Raw genomic sequence first — 19,335 nt, 5'->3', positions numbered from 1 at the left:
TCACATATATGATTTTGTTTGTTGAAGTAAATTTGTGTTAGTGATTTTGCTTTGTACACTATCGTGTTGTGTGAGAACTTAATTAGTACGTACTACATAACTTAATTACGTATAGACATGGGTCCCAAGAAAGTTGCTGAGGTTCACGGAAAGAAGAAGATGCTTTCTATGGAGACAAAAATGGAGATTATCAAGAAGTATGAAGCTGGCATGCGGTTGAGTGTGATTGCTAAGGAATACGGCCGAAATCTGTCGACGATAGGCACCATTCTTAAGCAGAAGGAAGCCATCAAAGCAGCTACACCTTCCAAGGGCATGACTTATTTTGTCCAACAAGAGGACCCACGTGCATGATGAGATGGAGTGGCTGCTTCTTCTATGGATTGATGACAAAGAAATCGCTGGCGATACGATAACCGAGACGGCAATCTGCCAGAAGGCCAGCGTTATTTCAGCGATTTGATTGCCCAGGCTGAAGACAACGGAGGAGAAGGGACATCGACGGCAACCCCAGACTTCAAGGCTTCTCGTGGTTGGTTTGATAAATTCCGTAAACAGACTGGCATCCATTCGGTGGTGAAGAAATTGAAATTTTGTAAAAAAAACGTAAAGTATAAAAAAGTAAAAAAAAATGTAAAATAAAAAAAAATTTATTTAACTTAAAAGTTTTTTGTTTTTTGTAAAGTTAAGTGTTAACGTTTTGTGCCATTTGTTAATGTGTTTCTTAAAGTTTAGTGTTAATGTTTCCTGACATTTTTTAAGGGGGCCGGCCGGCCAATCCCCTATATATGGTGGCATAGGGCGAAAAATGCAAATTGTTTTCCGACATGGCATACAAACCTTCGGTCCTTTTACAATAGGAAGGTTACTTGCGGCAGCTGGATAGGTCGTAAGCTTCGAACAAGGGGTTCGGTAGTTAACTGCTTGTCGACAGGCGCGCTGCAGCGCGACTGGGAGGTAAACAATCACTTTTGCTTTCGGCCTGCTGGCGTGTAGACTGTGTATCATCGCTCTCTGCCCGCTTCATCGTCGTTGCTTTCGCATGGTTGTGTTTTTTCTTTTCTATTTATCTAGTGAAACTGAATTGTAAGTACAATCATTTCATCTTTATTTCCATTAAATTCAATTGTGAATTAAAGGATCTTGGTTTCTCCACGCCCTCCCCCGATACCCGAGTGCCGGACTGAAGGGCGTAAGTGTGGGAATTCATTTTTCACCAGAAATGATCCTCGTTTATTGTGATGCTCTGGTGCCGTGAGGGCGGGAGAGCGCTCGCTCCGAGCTTATATTTTGGTTGGAAATGTGTAGATGAAAATCGTAAGTAAGTACAGGCGGTCCCCGGGTTACGACGGTTCGGCTTACGACGTTCCGAGGTTACGACGCTTTTTTCTTAAATATTCAATGGAAAATCCGTTTCCTGGGTTACGACGCTTGTTCGAGGTTACGACGCTGACGCTTCCGACGCTCCGAGTTAACGACGCTTTTAAAAAAACGCATGCTATGATAAAAATCCTTTATAGTTTAGCACGTATATAATAAAAATATGTTTTTGGTTACATTACAACAAAAATTTTGAGGTTATGATGATTTTTGACACTTTTTTTTTTTTTCTTGTATTTTTTAAATTTTTTTTAGTGACGCCGCATATGCGGAACTAGTTTGCGGGCGAATGAATACACTAAGCTTGGGATGCGCAGTTTAAAACAGTCCAAAAGCGCAAATAAAAATGAAAAATCATTGCTTGTTTCCAGTACATAATTAAAAAAAACTAAGTTTCTGGTTAGTGTTTAGTGTATAATCTAACCTAAGGATTAAGTGTAGTACATTGTGCTTTATAGTGTCACAAGAGTTTAATAAAGAATTATACCTTCAAGAACCATCCTTTGGCATTGAAATAACCACACTACACATCATGCAATACTTGCATGTCACACAGGTAAGGGTCTCTCTAACTTTTTCTTAGTTTAAGGCATATTTCCAAGTGTCGTTCCGGCTTAGGATGATTTTCGGCTTACCACGCGCCTCAAGAACGGAACCCCCGTCGTAACCCGGGGACTGCCTGTACCCTTTTGTTTTTTCATTTATATTTTTTTGACCTCTATAACTCGTTGCCGAGCGAAGGCGCTCGGCACGAAAACTTATTCTGTATGGAAGTGGAATCGCAAATACAGTATTCTTTTTTTTCATTTTCATATATTTATTTTGATTGTAGCAATACTCATTTTGGATCAGTTTCCGCTCTTACCCGGAAATTGATCCTTTCCCTTTTTTATATGAATGAAGTGAAATCGCAAGTGCAGGTATTCTTTTTCATTTTCAATTTTATTGAGATTGCATTATTTCTTGGATCAATGTTTTTCCGCTCTTTTACCCGGGAATTGATCCTTCCCCTTTTTATTTTGTATGAAGTGAAATCGCAAGCGCAGTATTCTTTTTCATTTTCATATATGATTTTTGATTGTCATCAATTCATTATGGATCAAGGTTCCGTTCATAATCGGGAATGGATCCTTTTACCCTTGTGCTCGGTACCGAGGGGCAAATGCGCTCGATCCGAGCCCTTATTCATTGTGAAGTGAATCGTAATGCAAGATTCTTTTTCATTTTATTCCTTTTATTATTGATTGCATCAATATTTATTTGGTTCAAGTTCCGCTCAGTCAGGGAATTGATCCTTATGCCCTTGCATTCGGTGCCGAGGGCACGATTGCTCTCGGGCTCTTATTATTATTGTTGGGTACATGGGTGCTGTGCGGGGGTGGGGAACGAGAATCCCCCCCCCCCACCGCTCAGCTCCCACAGATGGCCCTTCCCCCCCTGGGGGGGGGGGGTGGGGGGGAGGTTATCTGGGTTCTTCTCCTCGCCCGATCCGTCGAGCGCGGGGGAGGGCGCTCGGTGCCGACGTACAATTGTATTCGGGTCTTCCGCTCGTTCGGTGTGGGGCTCACCCACGCGACGACGGGGACTTCCCCCCCACTAATCACTACTACTGTTATTTCCGCAGGTGCTACTGCCACGAGGGTGGACCTTGGTGAGGTATGGGCGTCCTTCGATTTGCAGGGCGTGCCTAGTGTCCAGGGGCTGCGGTTCTATGTCTGGGCCTGCTGCGGTCACCCATGGAGTGGTGACCACAACAACGATATCGACTCCAGGTGACGACGTCCCTCCTCACCTGGTGTACTCGCCTCACGTGGTAACAGTCTTGCCTACAGCCGCTGTGAAGTGCCGTTCGCCGTACCGAGAGGGGTGCGTGCCGCCGCCGCTCGTGGTTGCCGCGCTGCCGCGACCACACTTCCGCTGCCCTAGAAGCTTCTGCCCCTGGACGCCTGCCGCCAGGTACCAGGATGTTGCTGGCTGCTGCTCCACCTCCTGTGTTTCCGGTGCTGCCTGCCGTACCTGCCGATTCTGTGCTGACTGTCCCTGCCGTTGCTGCGCTGGCTGTCCCTGCCGTTGCTGCGCTGGCTGTCCCTGCCGATGCTGTGCTGGCTGTGCCTGCTGTTCCTGAGATGCCCATAAGGAACCTGCTGACGTCGTCCCTGTTCGTGGTGGTACTACCCCCAGACTTTGGTCTGTCTGTACAGTGCGTCCGGGCCTGTGGCATTCGGGCTACAGCAGCCCCGGCTCCGCCCTGGATGGCAGATCTTACGTCTGTCCTGAGGAAGCTGACGAAGAAGAGGAGGAAGGTGTCGTCGTCGTCGTCTTCATCTTCTTCATCGTCGTCGGCTGCCGCCTCTTCCCCTTCGACTTCTAAGGCTTCACAGCCGAGGAAGAAGAAGGTTGCCTCCTCCCTCCTAAGAAGTCTCCCTCGGGAGCTTCTCGGGACCCATCTCACCTCGGTGGGACGGGAGGGTTCCTTCCGCTGGTCCTCCTGCTCCTTCGGGAGCGGGGCCAGTCTCTTCTTCCGCAAGGAAGAAGACTACGGGACCAGAGGGGGGGTACCGGCTAAAACACGGTACTTCCTCGCCTGGTGTCAGTGGTTCTGCCACTGCATCAGGGTCCGTCTCGGCCTCTCGTTCGCGGGAGGTACCGAGTGTACGGTCGCCTACCAGCGACCGTGCAGCCAGGAACCAGACCTCTGAGCCCGCTCAGCGTCAGGTTCACGGCACGGAGCGGAAGACTGGTGACAGCCGCTCACGCGACTCTCACCAGACCAGCTCTCGCTCTCTCTCGCGTGACCAGCTGGCTACCCGGGATGACGTGACGGTCCACGACCGGCCACGGGCTGAGGCTGGGAAGAGGTCCCCCCGTTCGCCGGTGCCAGCCACGGCTGGAACCAGCGACATGACGTGCCGTGAGGACAAGCACCGGTCTCACTGTGACAGTGGAGCCTGCAGGTCGCCTGACCGTCGCTCTCACAGAGAGCGATCGGGTACGGCAACCAGCACCAGCTCTTCTGACACTCGAGATCGGGGCCGCATTGCTCAGTCCAGCCGTTCTCCACAGTGAGACGGTTCGACAAGGCCTGCAGATCGATTGCCACCGCGGGTTGACGATCGCCTGCAGCCCTCCAAGCCTGCTGGTTCTGCCAGCGAGCGAGGAGGGAGCGTCAGGTCTGCCTCTCCCGTACCTTATCAACCTCCTCGAGTTACCTGGGAGGGGGGGAGCGAGGTATTGGAGATGATCGTGAGGGGTGCGCCCCTCATGATCCCACCACGACGCCTTACGTGCCAGGCACGGTTCTTGGACCAGCCAGGATGTATGCGCAAGTGCTGGAGGAGACCGAGAGGGCTGTCGCTGTTCCCCTTCTTAGGAGGAAAGGTTCTCAGAATATGCTCTTGTTCGAAGGGCTTAACGGTCCTACTCTGCAAGATGATGTGACTTCCGAGATCCAGAGGAACTTTGCCGAGGTTATGGCGCTGATTCGTCAGCACAACGACCTCGGGGAAGGATCGCCGCTCCCACCAGCAGAGCCACATCTCGGCTCAAGTCGTTTTGGGGCCCGAGAGGGAACCCAAATCGACGGTGGGTCTGCCGCGATCGGAGCTTGCCGACTGTGTTGAACAGGTAGTCTCTCGTCTCTGGACAAGAAGGCTCTCTCAGTTCTAGCCGGTCGCACAAGCTACTTACACATCCTCTACTGCGATAGAGGCGTTTCTACGTGTCTTCGGACACCGTATTTGAATACCCCTTCGGTCCTCCTGAGAGGTTTCGACCCCCCCCCCCCCCCCCTCCCCCCCCCCCAACGAGGACTGGAATGAGTCGGAGGACGTATCGCTCTCTCCTGTCAGGTGTCGATCAGCCCCACCCAGACGACGTTCACAGTGGCGGCAGACCTTACCTACAGTATGAGTTCGTAACCCTCCTTGGGAAAACGTTTTCTCCTGATGATACGTTTTCCCAGGCTCTGAGAGGCCATCGCCGTAAGGCGATGGCTGCTCCTTTTCTTCTCCAACTGCTAGTTCCGCTGGGAAGGCGAGCCAGTATCCAATTCCTCCCCCATTCCCTCTCTCCTTACAGCTACGAGGGAAAGGGGAGGGATCCTACAGAGATTTCTCTGTAAGATCCCACGTTAGGGACTGCGCTACCGGGGGGACCTTCGGGTCCTACCTGACGTAAGGCCCGGTCGTTTGAGGAGGGATCCTGCCCCTTTCCTTTCTCGATTTCTACGGGAATCGAAGAGGACCACCAGCCGATATCGTTTGACGATTCGGTGGGGTTTCGCAGAGTGCTTAGAATTCTACGGAATTTTCTAGCGCACTCAAGAGTGTTCGAGTTTTTTTTACGATCTCCAAACACTTAGGCGAGACCACGGTCCAAAGTGAGCGAGAATCCCCGATAATTGTTACACGATAATCGGGAACCTCGCTTATACTCGAATTCCTGTAATTTCTAGCATTTGGAAGAAGACTGCTGCTGAAAGAAGAGTATCTCACAGTAGGCGATTAACCTGGAATAGAGAAGAACGGACGGGAACTTCCAGTTTGGCTTGAACTATCGTCTTCGGTATTCTGTTCACCATTGAAGCTTTCCTTTGGGAAAGACTTCTCCTTCACTCTCTTGACTAGAGACGAAGGCGGTCGATCTCCAATCCTTATTCTCATTCCTCGAGGGGAAAAGAATTTAGGATGGAGGTCGTTTTACAGAACCGACAAATATACTACGTATATTACCCCTCGCGACATGATTCTTTTAACAGTTGAATTGTCCGGGGGGTAGGCGCATACCGTAGTTAACTCTACGGTTTGTGACCGAGACGAATTGTATCTTAATTGAACTGCAACTCAGGGTTGCCTGCAACCTCCCAGCAGTTATCAGTTTCGATTTTAGATACTTGGTATTGTCACGACAACACCAAATCAGCTTTTGTATTTACCGAAATCCGTTTCGTTTAAATATAATTGCTCGAGCGTATTCTTTATGCTCGATGGTTCTAGGCGAAAACGCATTCCTTCGTGGAAGGGATTACCTGGCACTCAGGATGACGAGTCACCGAGAGCTACTGCGTATTGAACTGCCTGATAGCAGCTCGTATCAGCTAGGTCTCGGAGAGGCACGGTCGGTTACATCTCTCTCTCCCCTAGTTTGATTGACTACCGAACCGTATCTCTACCCAATAATCATGGACTTAGGTCTCTGATTAACGGGGATTCTCGCAATAGTGAAGGACCATCTACTGCTGTGACGCTCGATTTCATCGCCTCGACATTGCGAGAATTTTCACAGAGATATCTCTTGGACTCTTTCATCTTTCTGTTTACCGCACAGTACAGAAGTCGGTACTAGTCTCCCGCTGCATCGCACCGCAATAATGCGAATGATTTTTGCAGACATCTGAGTTTGTCTTCAAAATATCTTGTATTCGCAGGTGTGCAATTATGCATTGTTCGCCCCGAATTAACAGATGTGTCAGAAGACATCGCCTACTCTCCGACCTGACAGCTCTATTTCCAAATGTTCAGCCCATGAGAAGCAGTTCTTCAGGCAGTATTTCCCTGTGTCTTCATTACTGAAAAGCGCTCCGCTTTCATTGCAACTACGATCCTCAACGGACAGCAATGAATAGCGTTTAGCATTCTCAGTCTTTGTAGTCACAGGTCAGAATCTTGAGAATCCTTCTCTCGATTCAGCTGTGAAGACGTAGGCTGTACACCTTCGTCTTCAACGACACATAGTGTTGTTTCTCCTTAGCTGAGAGTCAACTATACTATGAGATATCTTGCCATCAGGGACCTCGGTCTCTAGAAGGCAATTGACTTTCGCCTGTTGGGCACATGCCTTAAGAGAATCATCACCTCGCCGTCTGGCATCGGTGACGAACAAATTATTTGTTTAGTCTCTTGGCATAACCTTTTAAGGCGAAGGTCACGTGACTTGCTCGGGTGCTTGGACAACTTGCCTCCTACCGAACGCAATCAGTCGGCAGCTGTCAGAGCGCCCAAGTCAGTTACGAACTTCGCTGTGGACTTAGTTCGGTTGTTCCATAACAGTCTTTTCTTCGTCCTAACGGCTTGTCACAGTACCCATACCATCGACACCCACCATTGAGTGTCGGTGTCCTATCCACTACCGAGAAGGAGAAACTTCACTGCATGGGGATAGAGAATGTGAGACACTTCGCTGCAGACGGATAGACCCAGTATGGGTACAGGACATCACCGAAGTCGAGAAGAGGGATAGGTCATACGACCATTCCCTTCTTTTCCTCTGAGGTAAATTGCATGACTTTTCCTGCGAAGTCAAGCATCCAGGGGATGGGGATTCGTGACGCTCGATTTCGTACCGAACTTCGTAGCGAAGACTCAGAACCCTTCGGTTCCTGACGATCGGTTAGAGTCCTTCACAATCCCCTCCCTAATGGACTTCACCGCCTTCGATGCGAAGGAGATGCTGCTTTGTCCTGTGAAAGCGCGGTCTGAAGAAACTCGACATCCCAGGCTGAGTGTTGAAGACTCTTCGTCAGCACCAAGATGACCTAGAAGTACACTCCCTCGAGTTACACAAGAACTTCTCCGTGGCGCAGGTACTGAAGGCAGGGGTCTGGTACAACCAGACCACTGGCACCTCCTTCTACCTTTTGGATATTGCCCACAGGTCCTTGGATCGTTTTCCTTGGGACACCCGTTGGTGGCCTGCCTCAACACGTTGTGTAGCTAACCCAGACCCTAGCAGGCTGAACAGCATCAGTCCTGGTGTGACTGTAAGAATAGATAAGTGAATGAGAGAGTGACTGGCTTCTCTTCCTATCTTTTTCTCCCCCTCTACCTGTGGGAGAGGATACGGTCATCACCTTGCTGGATAAGGACGAGATGCAGGTGAGCTACTCGACAGAGCCCCATCCTATCCCTTTCACTAGGGATGGGAGCGAATATCCACACTTCCTCCTACAAGGGGGGGAAGTGGATGCCAACAAGAGACAAAGCCATAACTTTATGTTGCCTCTTGCAAATAGGAACTTGTTCTTGCTTGCTGGTACGAAGAGATACGCTTGCCTCTCTCTTAGTACTTGGTCCAGAGGTCTGACCATTGATCCTGCGGTGCACACCCCGATCATCGGACAGAGGCTTGGATCCCTCCCTCGCTCTTACGACCAGGAGGCATTCAAGGTTGGGCGAACACCAGTCTTGTTCACAAAAGACAAAAGACTCAGATTCCTCCCACCAAGAAGTGAGTCTTCCTAATTGTAAAAGGACGGAAGGTTTGTATGCCGTGTCGGAACAAATGACAATTTGTCCAAAATTGCATTTTTCCTAACTATACAAACCTGAGGTCCTTTTACATATAGTCCCACCTCATGCCACCCCTCACTCTGCAGTTTTTTTGTTGCTTGGGCCAAAAATGCAATTTTGGACAAATTGTCATGTCATGAAAAATTCATGGAGCTTCATATGGCAATTGAGAATACGTATACGAAATATTTTGTCAAAATTCCTCTTACTTTCGTAGTTACAGGGTAATTAGTAACGTAACTCAATAAGCCTAAAACATTGATCCGTACAAGAAAATGCAATATTTCTTCTATTATCGTAAATTTTGATAATTATTGTCAAAAGAAATTGGGAGTAAATGGCATCTATAGACAGTTCCCCAAGTCGAGAAGGAGACTTCAGGCTCAGCTACCAAGTCAGTCCTGATTTAGTGCGATCACAGACTTCAAGTAGTCTACACGTTCCATTTCACTCTGACATTCGCCTGCGTTTACGTATGTTTATGTAGTTTTGGCAAGAATTCCATCATGCCAATGAGGAAAAGACAAGGAAAACATCTCGCTAACATACAGACGAAGAAAAATCGCTCAAGTATTATTACAGAATATCATAATATATGCGTAGTTAGTGAAGGGAGAGGGGTGGGTTGCGAAGTAAGGGTTGCTTAGTAACGCCCCCGTCTTGCTTGACAGCACACGTCACACTGTGCCCAAGGCTACGATCTTTGAGCAAAGAGATCTTCATTTATGATAATAACAGAGTTTTGGTTTTTTAATATCCAAAATGGAATATGAAATTCATAATAATCATGATTTATTAATTGTCTTTGTAAAAAAAGAGCCGGGTACCCTTCGAGTTTCACATCTTGGCATTCTCTTGCATTTACGTTTGTTTATCTTTGTTCTTCCGGGCAGAATTTCATCATGCCAAAGAGGAAAATACAAGGAAAACATTCTCGCTAACCTACAAAAGAGAAATTCGCTGTAATAAGCAGAGTTAGTGAAGGGGAGAGAGAGAATTGCGTCGGAAGGAGTGCCCCATCTTGCCTCAAGCAGTGGCCCAGGCTGCGATATATGAGCAAAGGGATCATCATTTATGATTAAATTATGATAAATAAAGTAGTTTTGGTTTATTAATACACAAAAAAGAAATATACATTCATAATAATCATTATTTATTAACATTGTTTACGAAGGAAAACTTTGAACGCCCGTATCTCAAAACTATACTTATTGACCTTCAAAATCTATCTTCTCACTTAGTTTTAAAGCTATAACATTGGAATTTGGTATATAACTCAGAAAGACATTATAGAACAATCAAATAGAGCCCGTTTTTCCAATTTTTGTTTCGTATTTTTTTTATAAATTTTGTTCTCCTGATTTATAGGGTTTATTTTTTGTTTTTTTACATATTGAAAAATTCATAATCTAGCAAAAAAAATGACTTTTAGAAAAAAAACTCTCTCCATTTGATTGGAGGTCTACATTAGGTCTGTATATGGTAGTAATCCCAGGGTTCTTAACATTAAATATCAAGGGAGGAGATAGAATTTGAAAAATGTTATTTCGGGATAAATCGCCCTGGCGTCACAAAACCGAAGGTCGAGGCGAAAATCATATGCGGTTTGGAGATGTCCCAAGTCACCTTATTAAGTGGTATGAATATCAAAGTCCTGTCCTTAAAAAAGGGCATTAGCCAGCCGGCCCCCTTAATGTGTTTGGTAAAGTTAAGTGTTCAAGTTTTCTGCCATTTGTCCTCCTTCTCTGTGGCCACCTTCGGAGATCGCCTCACTCGAAAGGTAAGGTTCCACATTTTACCGTACAGTATTTCTTGTACCATGTACACTAATACACTTTATTTACAGGTATGTACTACATATTAGTAGTATAAGTTTAAGTTAGGTATTGAATGATCCAAATTGTTGTATTTCATTGTTTATTGGTCAATTTAGCTTTATTATTAAAATTTACTGGGGTGTTTTCACAGGGCTTTGAAGGAATTAGGTAATTTACATGTATAACATGTGGTTCAAGATACGAAAAAATCAGGTTACAAAGGCCGCCTCGGAATGGATTAATTTCGTATCCTGAGGTACTACTGTACTGGGAATTCTAACTTCCTTTGAGAAGCTAGTACCACAAGGGAGGCTACACCTTCCATCTCTACAATGGAGGATGAAGGAGTTTTGGTCACCAATAGTAGATCACCCGTACGAGTAAATTCCCTTGTCGACAGAAGTGAGGAAAGACTTGCTGTGGTGGGTGCAGGACAACAATCTGACAGTGGGTGTCCCCCTTCAGCAACCCTCCCCAGATCTCTTGCTGTTCTCAGATGTGTCACTTGAAGGTTGGGGAGCCCATATGGAGGAGCTGATGGTTTCAGAAAAATGGAGTGGCGAGGATAGAGAACTCCATATAAACGTGCTGGAGTTAAAAGCAGCGATTCTAGCACTTGAGGAATTCAGGGAGTGGGTGAAGGGGCAATCAGTGGTATTGATGTCAGACAACACCACAGTAGTAGCTTACATAAACAAGCAAGGAGGCCTAGTTTCTCGGCAGTTACATGTGATGACAATTCAACTTCATCAGTGTGCTGTAGAGAACTTAGTAGACATCAGGGCCAGATATATTCCGGGAAAAAGAAACATAGTGGCCAACAAGTTGAGCCGCAGGGATCAGATCCTGGGAACGGAGTGGTCCTTGCACCAACAGGTAGTGGACAGGATGCTCATGTTGTGGGAAAGGCTGATCATAGACCTATTTGCAACCAGGTACAACAAAAAGTTGGAAGTGTATTGTTCGGTAGTCCCAGACGTAGAGGCAGTAGCAGAAGATGTGCTACAACACCCATGGGACAATCTGGACGTTTACGCATTTCCTCCATTTTGTCTAATCCGTCAGGTTCTGAACAAGGTAATGCGGTCTCAGAACCTCAGAATGACTCTGGTAGCTCCTTTATGGCCGAAGGCAGAATGGTTTCCGGACCTGTTGGAACTCCTAATAGATGTGCCAAGAGAGTTGCCCCCATGGAACAACCTACTATGTCAGCCGCACATGGAGAGGTACCACCAGTCGGTGAAGTCCCTATCACTTCACAGGTGGAGACTGTTAAGTATCTCCTGCGAGCGAGAGGGTTTTCGCAAAAAGCAGCAACGCAGATGGCAGGAAATATCAGAAAGTCATCTGCAGCAGTATACCAAGGAAAATGGTCAGCATACTGCGATTGGTGTCGTAGAGGGAACTTTTCTCCACTCGGTACCACTATTCAGCAATTAGCAGACTTTCTGATATATCTCAGGCCAGAAAGGCATATGTCTGTATCTGCTGTGAAGCGGTACAGGGCTGTTCTAGCCTCGGTCTAACGCATGGAAGGTGTGGACATTTCGTCTTCATGGCAGTTGGGCATGTTGATGAAGAGTTTTGAGCATTCCTGTTTGCCAAAGAAATTAAAAGCCCCAGATTGGGATTTGACCATGGTACCGAGTAGTCTTACAAAACCCCCCTATGAACCACTCAGGCAATCCACAGATAGGAGCCTGACCCAGAAGACAGTCTTCTTATTGGTCCTAGCCTCAACCAAGAGGGTGGGGGAACTACATGGCCTGTCATATATCGTAAAGCATTCAAGAGGTTGGAAGTCAATAGTATTCCAGTTTGTTCCAGAATTCGTGGCCAAAACTCGAAACCCATTAATAGTGGACGGCAGATTCGACTCCTTTTCCATACCTTCTCTGGCAGAATTCGTAGACAATGACAAAGAAGAGATGCTTCTGTGTCCCGTCAGGGTAATAAGAGAGTACTTAAGAAGGACAAGGCACCTCAGCCTGGGGTGCTGGAGGTTATTCGTAAGTACAGGATGGAACAAAAAGGAAGTGTCCAGGAATTACAAGATCGTTTTAGCTAAGAGAAACGATCAGGAATGCCTACATGACAGAAGACTGGGGGTCAAATAGCCAGGAGATTGCTAGAGCTCATGACATCAGGGGCTTGAGTGCTTTTTTGGCATTCAAGAAGAATATGTCTGTGGAGAGAATTCTGAAGCTGGTATTTGGAAATGCCAAACAATTTTCACTTCCATTTATTTAAAAGATGTTGCCTATAGATCCTTGGACACTTTTTCTTGGGCCTCCAGTGGTCGGCAGCAAGTGGTATAGCTCATCCGGTAACCCCTGCGGGTCAGTTTGTGTCTAGTCCTAAGATGAAGGTATGAAAGTAGAAATGAGTGGGATGACTGGTCTTTTCTTTTACTACTTTCTTTCTACTCCTTTACCTACGGGCAGTATGAAGGAGAGTACCATCATAAGCTGGAATGGACTAGATGCAGGTGAGGTGGTCAGCCATACTGTAAAGTTATTCTAGAGTATAGTATACTTTTCAGTAGCAACACGCTCCTCTCGGTAATAGGGAAGAGAAGGGTGATAGTAGATCCAGATACAAGGGACAAGAGTGGTTTAGGAGGATGGAGTGTTCTCCATTTTCCATAGTTTATAAACCATGGTATGGTACAAGCACACAGTGAGGGAAACCAATAGATTCTCTTATATCTTTGGTTCAAGGGTTTATAGTCCATTCTCTTGGAATACTCCTAATATTCGGAAATGGATAAAGGTGGCAAACTCCCAGTCAGTTATAGAGACTTATCTCCCACCAATAAGTAAGTCTATCCTAATGTTAAGACCGAAGGTTTGTTTCGTATATGAACAAATGACAAATTTGTAACTAATTTGTATTTTTCATAACTAACAAACCTGAGGTCTTAAAAGTTAAAGGCCCACCTCGAACAACCCACCCCTCTAAGCAGTCTAAACTGGGTTAGAAGTGTAATTGGCGGGTCACGGGACGGCGATGGGCATTCTGGGTAATACATGCCCTGTGACCTGGTATAGATGCCAATAGTCCCTGGATCTCACAAGCTTAATTTCCAGCTTGGCGCTAGTATAATCCTAATGTTAAGAGCTCAGGTTTGAAATTTAATTTGTAATTAACCCTTGGTTATGAAATTCTTAAATATCCAATAAAAATATAACATTACGTATTTTATATTACCATTAATGTTTTGAATACAGTATTACATATTTTTTTATATTACTATTAATGTTTTGAATACAGTATTACAATTATGATTTCTGAATCTTCAGGTTGTTCAAGCAACAATGGTCAGAGATCGACAGCATGGTCCCATTGTTGAGTTGAACCGTATCAGTGTGAAGAGATCTCGTTCACGTGGTGGTTTGGCTGGCCCAGATGGAATGAAGTCTGTGTTTGGTCAAATGGTTGCCAAAATGTCACTTATGACCCCAGATGCATTATTCCTACCACATCGTGTGTGGAAAGTGAAATTTGTTGGTGAGTTACAGTATTATTTTGTTCACTGTATAAGCTGTGGCAAAGGTTGTCTGTATGTATTATTAGTGGCGTAGAGTTTGTAATGAGGAACAGTCGCTATTGTTAAGACCGAAGGTTTGTTAGCTATGAAAATACAAATTGATTTTTAAATTTGTCATACGTATTTGACTTAAAGCATTTTAGTCCCCTCTTCATTTGTGAACTTCTTGTTTTCAGGTAATCATCTGATTTTGTGGGTTGGTTTTGCAGTCATTTCCTTCATCATAATTTGCATTAGTCTCTCATTTTACCATAATTACTTATCAGTACTGTATAGAAGTGTGAAATAGTTGTATTGTTACAATTAGTTGAAAATTTTGAACATTTATATAAAAGAGGTTATGTTTCATTTGTTAAATCCAAAATAGCTGTATTATCTGCTAAATATTTGGAACATAGAAATCTCATAAATTGTCTATCTGCTCTGTTTAAGCAACTGTAATACATACTTGTTTTCTTACTGATTTACCCTGCTTTTTTTCTCCATCTGTGCAGGTGAAAGTGTAGATGACTGTGGTGGAGGTTACAGTGAGAGTGTAGCAGAGATGTGTGATGAGCTAATGAATGGCTCTTTACCCCTTCTAATACCTACACCCAATGGTCGAGATGAGGCAGGAACTTCCCGTGATTGTACCTGCTCAACAACACAATCTAATTCACCTCACCATCTAAACATGTTTTACATTCCTTGGTAATAAATATTCCTTTAGGTCATGATGTTGAAAAAGCCAGAAATAACGTGATAGAACTCGAGAGAATTGTGGACTGAATGCATATTAGTACCCTTAACCTTTTTGTCTTTACCAAAGATTCATATTTGAGACCATTTGAGATCCTTTTTCACAAGGGCATTTCTGTTTCAGGTGTGTTGATGGGAATAGCAATCAGAACAGGTAGTCCATTAAGTCTTAATTTGGCTGAACCAGTTTGGAAGCAGCTGGCAGGAATGGCATTGACCCCTGCTGATATAACTGAGGTACATTGTATTGCGTTTTGAAATTCTTTATACATTTCATTCTCAAAGGCTGGTGTTTTATTTATCGCTAAGGTTCCTAGCACGAGTAGAAAAATACTTTACTTCAGGTCATCCAGTAATCCTTATAACAGCAAAATATGAAATTACACTTTATTCACCCAAAATTCATCATTCATTGGTCTACCAAATTTATGTAAGGTACTATATACTGCTTTACTTTAGCTCTGGTATATAAAATTGATCTCTTCAACAGGTATGTGGAGCTGTGGGCATTTTGATGAACTGATTTACAGTGGACCCCCCATATTTTATGGGGGGATGCATACCAGACCCCCTAGGATAGTTTTAAAACCCACGAATACTTAGAACTCCCTCGAAAAACTGCCATTCTTTAAAGTTCAAATACCAAATGTATACCTTAAATAACATCCTACTTCAAATATACCTTAAATTACTAACCTATTACTATATTAATCTTTGAGATTATATTGTTAATACAATTTCAGAGAGAGAGAAGAGAGAGAGAGAGAGAGAGAGAGAGAGAGAGAGAGAAGGGAGAGAGAGAGAGAAAAAATCGGCAAACCTCATATATCTGACCAAGAAGAGTAAAATATAATTATTTTAAGAGACATAGAGAATATAAATGAAGAGAGTGAGGGAGAGGAGAGAGAGACGAGAGAGAGAGGAGAGAGGAGATAGAGGAGGAGAGAGAGGAGAGAGAGAGTATCGGCAACATCATACTAACTGACCATGAAGAGTGAAATTGAAATTTTAAGAGACATAGAGAATAATAATGAAGAGATGAGAGAGAATAACTCCTTATGACTCCGACTCCCGCCTTCCCCTTCACCAATACATTTATCATACTGTTATTTACTCCCTCTCCCTCCTTTCTCAAAGAGGATAAAAAGACTGGGAATTGCTATTTTATTAATCTTAATAATATTTGGAAATTAGTTATTAGGTAATCATTTATTTATCATACTACAAAACAAATAAACTAAACATTCGTAAGTAAGGGAGAGAGAGAACTTTTATTCTTATTGTATAATCTCATTAAACTTATTATACTGTAAATTATTATTTTATCATAAAATGGACTAGTATTAAAGATATATACATACACTTCTAACACTTCAGCCAAAAACAGAGGGAGAGAGTTTAATGCCTATGACATACGTATCCTGTGGGAAGAGAGAGAGAGAGAGAGAGAGAGAGAGAGAGAGAGAGAGAGAGAGAGAGAGAGAGAGAGAGAGAGAGAGTTATCCTTATTTAAAAGAGTGAAATGTTAAGATTATTATATTTTCTTTAAATACTATCACATATGAATTTTGTAATTTTCTGTGCACTCCATGGTTTGCGGACTCATGCATTACAGATTTTTTTATAGAACTATATACCCATTTATTTGCGGCAAATTTTGCCTATTTTCGCGGTATTTTTCTGAGAAATATCCACAAATTCCTGTTTTCTCTTGAGTGTTAACTAACAGAATAGGCAGTATTATTATATTTGAAAATATCAATAAACATATTATACATAAATGTGCCACTAAAGTTCTCCCAACTCAGTAAAAGAGAGCGAGAAATAGATTACATGAACGTTAGTTGGCAACACATGTTCACTCCCCCGCCTGCCACATTACTTGACATATTTGACAGCTCTGGACCTCAGCTTTGTATGATAACTAAATCATTTAGTTATCATACAAAACACACATCACTAAGGAAGAGAGAGATAATTATTATTTTTATTATATTATATATAATTTAATCTGATTAAACTTACTAATAGTATAGTATTAATCAATATTAATATTTGAAAATTGGTAAATAATTTTTTTATCATAAAAATAGATTGTCTTGAAAATAACCTCAAAATACACTAATTAGTGAATATTTACCGTTGGAAAACCTGTGAATAGGCAAATTTTCTGCAAATAAATGGTAGTTTATGGTCCAAAGAAAAATCCACAGTAGGTGAGTCTGTGAATCTCAAGAGCGTGAATACAGGGATTTGACTGTACTCATCATTACAGATGTATGCCATTTTTACTTATTGGAATGCTTATGTATTTGACCTAGGTTGATCCGCCATTAGTTTTCCTGGATTAATGTGCGTTCAGCAGATGGAAGGTGATGAAAAAACATTCACTAGTCTTGATTACCGTTCACAACTACGTCGGCTGCTTGGTCATGACGTTCATTGTCTGCCTGGCATACAAGGATTACAGTAGCAAATAGACATGAATATGTTCGTTTGGCTCTTAATTATATGGTAAGGACTTGTTGAGAACTGGGCTTTAACATAGATTGTGTGATGTATATCTTAAGGTCTCTTGTAGAATACAACTTTGAATGAACTAGGACTTGGACACAATAACATGCATCAATCTAAGTGAAATGGTCTCAAAACAATGAGAAGGGTTGACTAGCAGTTAGGTAGTTAGAAAAGTAGAACATATACTAAAGGTAAAACAGATCAATAGGAGGTTCAGATAATCATGTGAAAATGGGATAGAGGTAGATATAACAAAATGTGAGATATGGCTGAGCAATATACAAGATAGAAGAAAGAACTCTTTGTGGTAATGCTTTATTAAGGGGAAAGTTATATTTGTCCCATTAATGATTTCATCGCTATCTGGGTGCATCTCTTTACCTCTTGGAATTTTTGTCTTGGGTATATGCGTGATCCCTTTCATGGGTAAAAAGATTTCCAGAATAACGCAGTAAATTACACTGATAATCTTGAATCTATTATTTTTTAATTTGGCCTTACCAAAATCTTGAAGATTATAATTGAGTTCCATAAATTACTGTATCTTGTACCTTAGTATTTAAATTCATGTTGAACTTAGACCTTAAATATTAGATATTAACTAACTGTGGTTGTAACTTTTATCAGGTTACATGAATTGATGCCCAGGTAGCTGCAGTAAGGGCAGGAATGGCTCGTGTTGTACCAGTTTCCATTTGTTGTCTCTCTTCACCCCTTATGAGCTGGAAACCATGGTATGCGGATCACCTGACATCCTCTAAACTTGCTCAAGAGTGTTGCATCTTACAAGGGTAAGTCCTTTTCTTCTGTTTACAGGAAACTATAAACAGCCTTTATCTCAGAATGTAAATGAACAGATTGCTTAATTTTATTTTCTCTTGATTATAAGACAAAAAATTGGTTATTGTAGACTAGCATACTTATGACATATTGTGTGCCACTCTCAGGATTAGAAAAGTTATTGCAAAAGCAGCTTAAATTATAGTAGTTATTATTTCTATGCAAATTTCAAGAACCAATGTTTTATAGGAAAATTTTTTGCAGGATCAGAACACAGTTTTTATTTTGTTTTATTTTGTCAAGCAAGGAGCAGTATCTCTTCACACTGCAGACAGCAGATTTTAAAAAATAATCAACTAATACATTTTATTAATTGCCATTATTTTAAAATCTAATTTATGAGAAAGTAACATGAGCTTGATCAGAGGTTACTGTACAACAGTGTATGTTATATCATTTGGGCAACATCACAACTCATATTTACTGCATTACTGAGGAGCTTAATTTTTTGTGCTAGATTAAGGTCACCTCCCATTTTTTGTTAGTGGTACTTGTGCCTATAACATACCGTATATACTCGCATATCATGCGACTTTTGAAACCTAATTTTTTAAGCTAATTTTAAAGGGGTCGCATCACACACGCGGTATAAAATTAGCGTACCTTCTATGCTTTCCCAAATCGGCAGATTGCGATAGTTACTACCAGAGGAAAACAGTAGATCTTTTAAAAAGTCATGCTTTACTTGTACTTCACTATATCCAGTGATATTGTATGCATTCTCATATTACTATGTATTTTAAAATACAAAAGAGCGATCGTGCGCCATTTGCATTATTTTGTTTATACAGCATGTTTAACTATTCTAGTCTAACCATCTATAATTTCCAAATCAGTTGATTAAGGCACATTACCGAAGGAATTTTTACTTTTTGTTTTACTCGGTAAAAGAAACATTTGTTACTTGAACTATTATTTTTATTTTAGGATACGCAGTCAAGTGAAAATTTATTAAAGTAAAAAAAATGCATAAATATTAATAAACTAAAATCCTTCAAGTCGCTCTCCGTGTCCGTATCATCAATACTGCTCTGAATTCTTCGCCATCAAGGCAGCATCATATTCGTCATCTTCCAGATCTTTGATCATTTCATCTTCATATGGAAGGTATAGTCTTGCCACCGTGGCGAGCTCTCTGGTGTGGCTTTAAAAGGTCTGCCCTTATGCTAATTTTACAATAACAACAACTGCCTGTGTTTGACAGAAC

General features: G+C 42.8%; 2 protein-coding genes across 2 annotated transcripts in view; both read left to right on the top strand.

The window, feature by feature from the left end:
• LOC135202828 (E3 ubiquitin-protein ligase HERC2-like) overlaps positions 1 to 19,335 on the top strand; it is a 194,108-nt gene that overhangs the window by 149,457 nt on the left and 25,316 nt on the right.
• LOC135202627 (E3 ubiquitin-protein ligase HERC2-like) lies at positions 12,575 to 15,294 on the top strand. Its single transcript, XM_064232123.1, has 5 exons — positions 12,575 to 12,691; positions 13,786 to 13,993; positions 14,528 to 14,662; positions 14,896 to 15,008; positions 15,262 to 15,294. Exons 1-5 carry the CDS (start codon positions 12,575 to 12,577, stop codon positions 15,292 to 15,294), a joined length of 606 nt encoding a protein of 201 aa, XP_064088193.1.

The sequence above is a fragment of the Macrobrachium nipponense genome, chromosome 33 (assembly GCF_015104395.2).
Source record: "Macrobrachium nipponense isolate FS-2020 chromosome 33, ASM1510439v2, whole genome shotgun sequence".
In the NCBI taxonomy this organism is placed as follows: Eukaryota; Metazoa; Arthropoda; class Malacostraca; order Decapoda; family Palaemonidae; genus Macrobrachium; species Macrobrachium nipponense.
The sequence above is the reverse complement of the archived record's forward strand: the minus strand, read 5'-3'. Positions and strand labels throughout refer to the sequence as shown.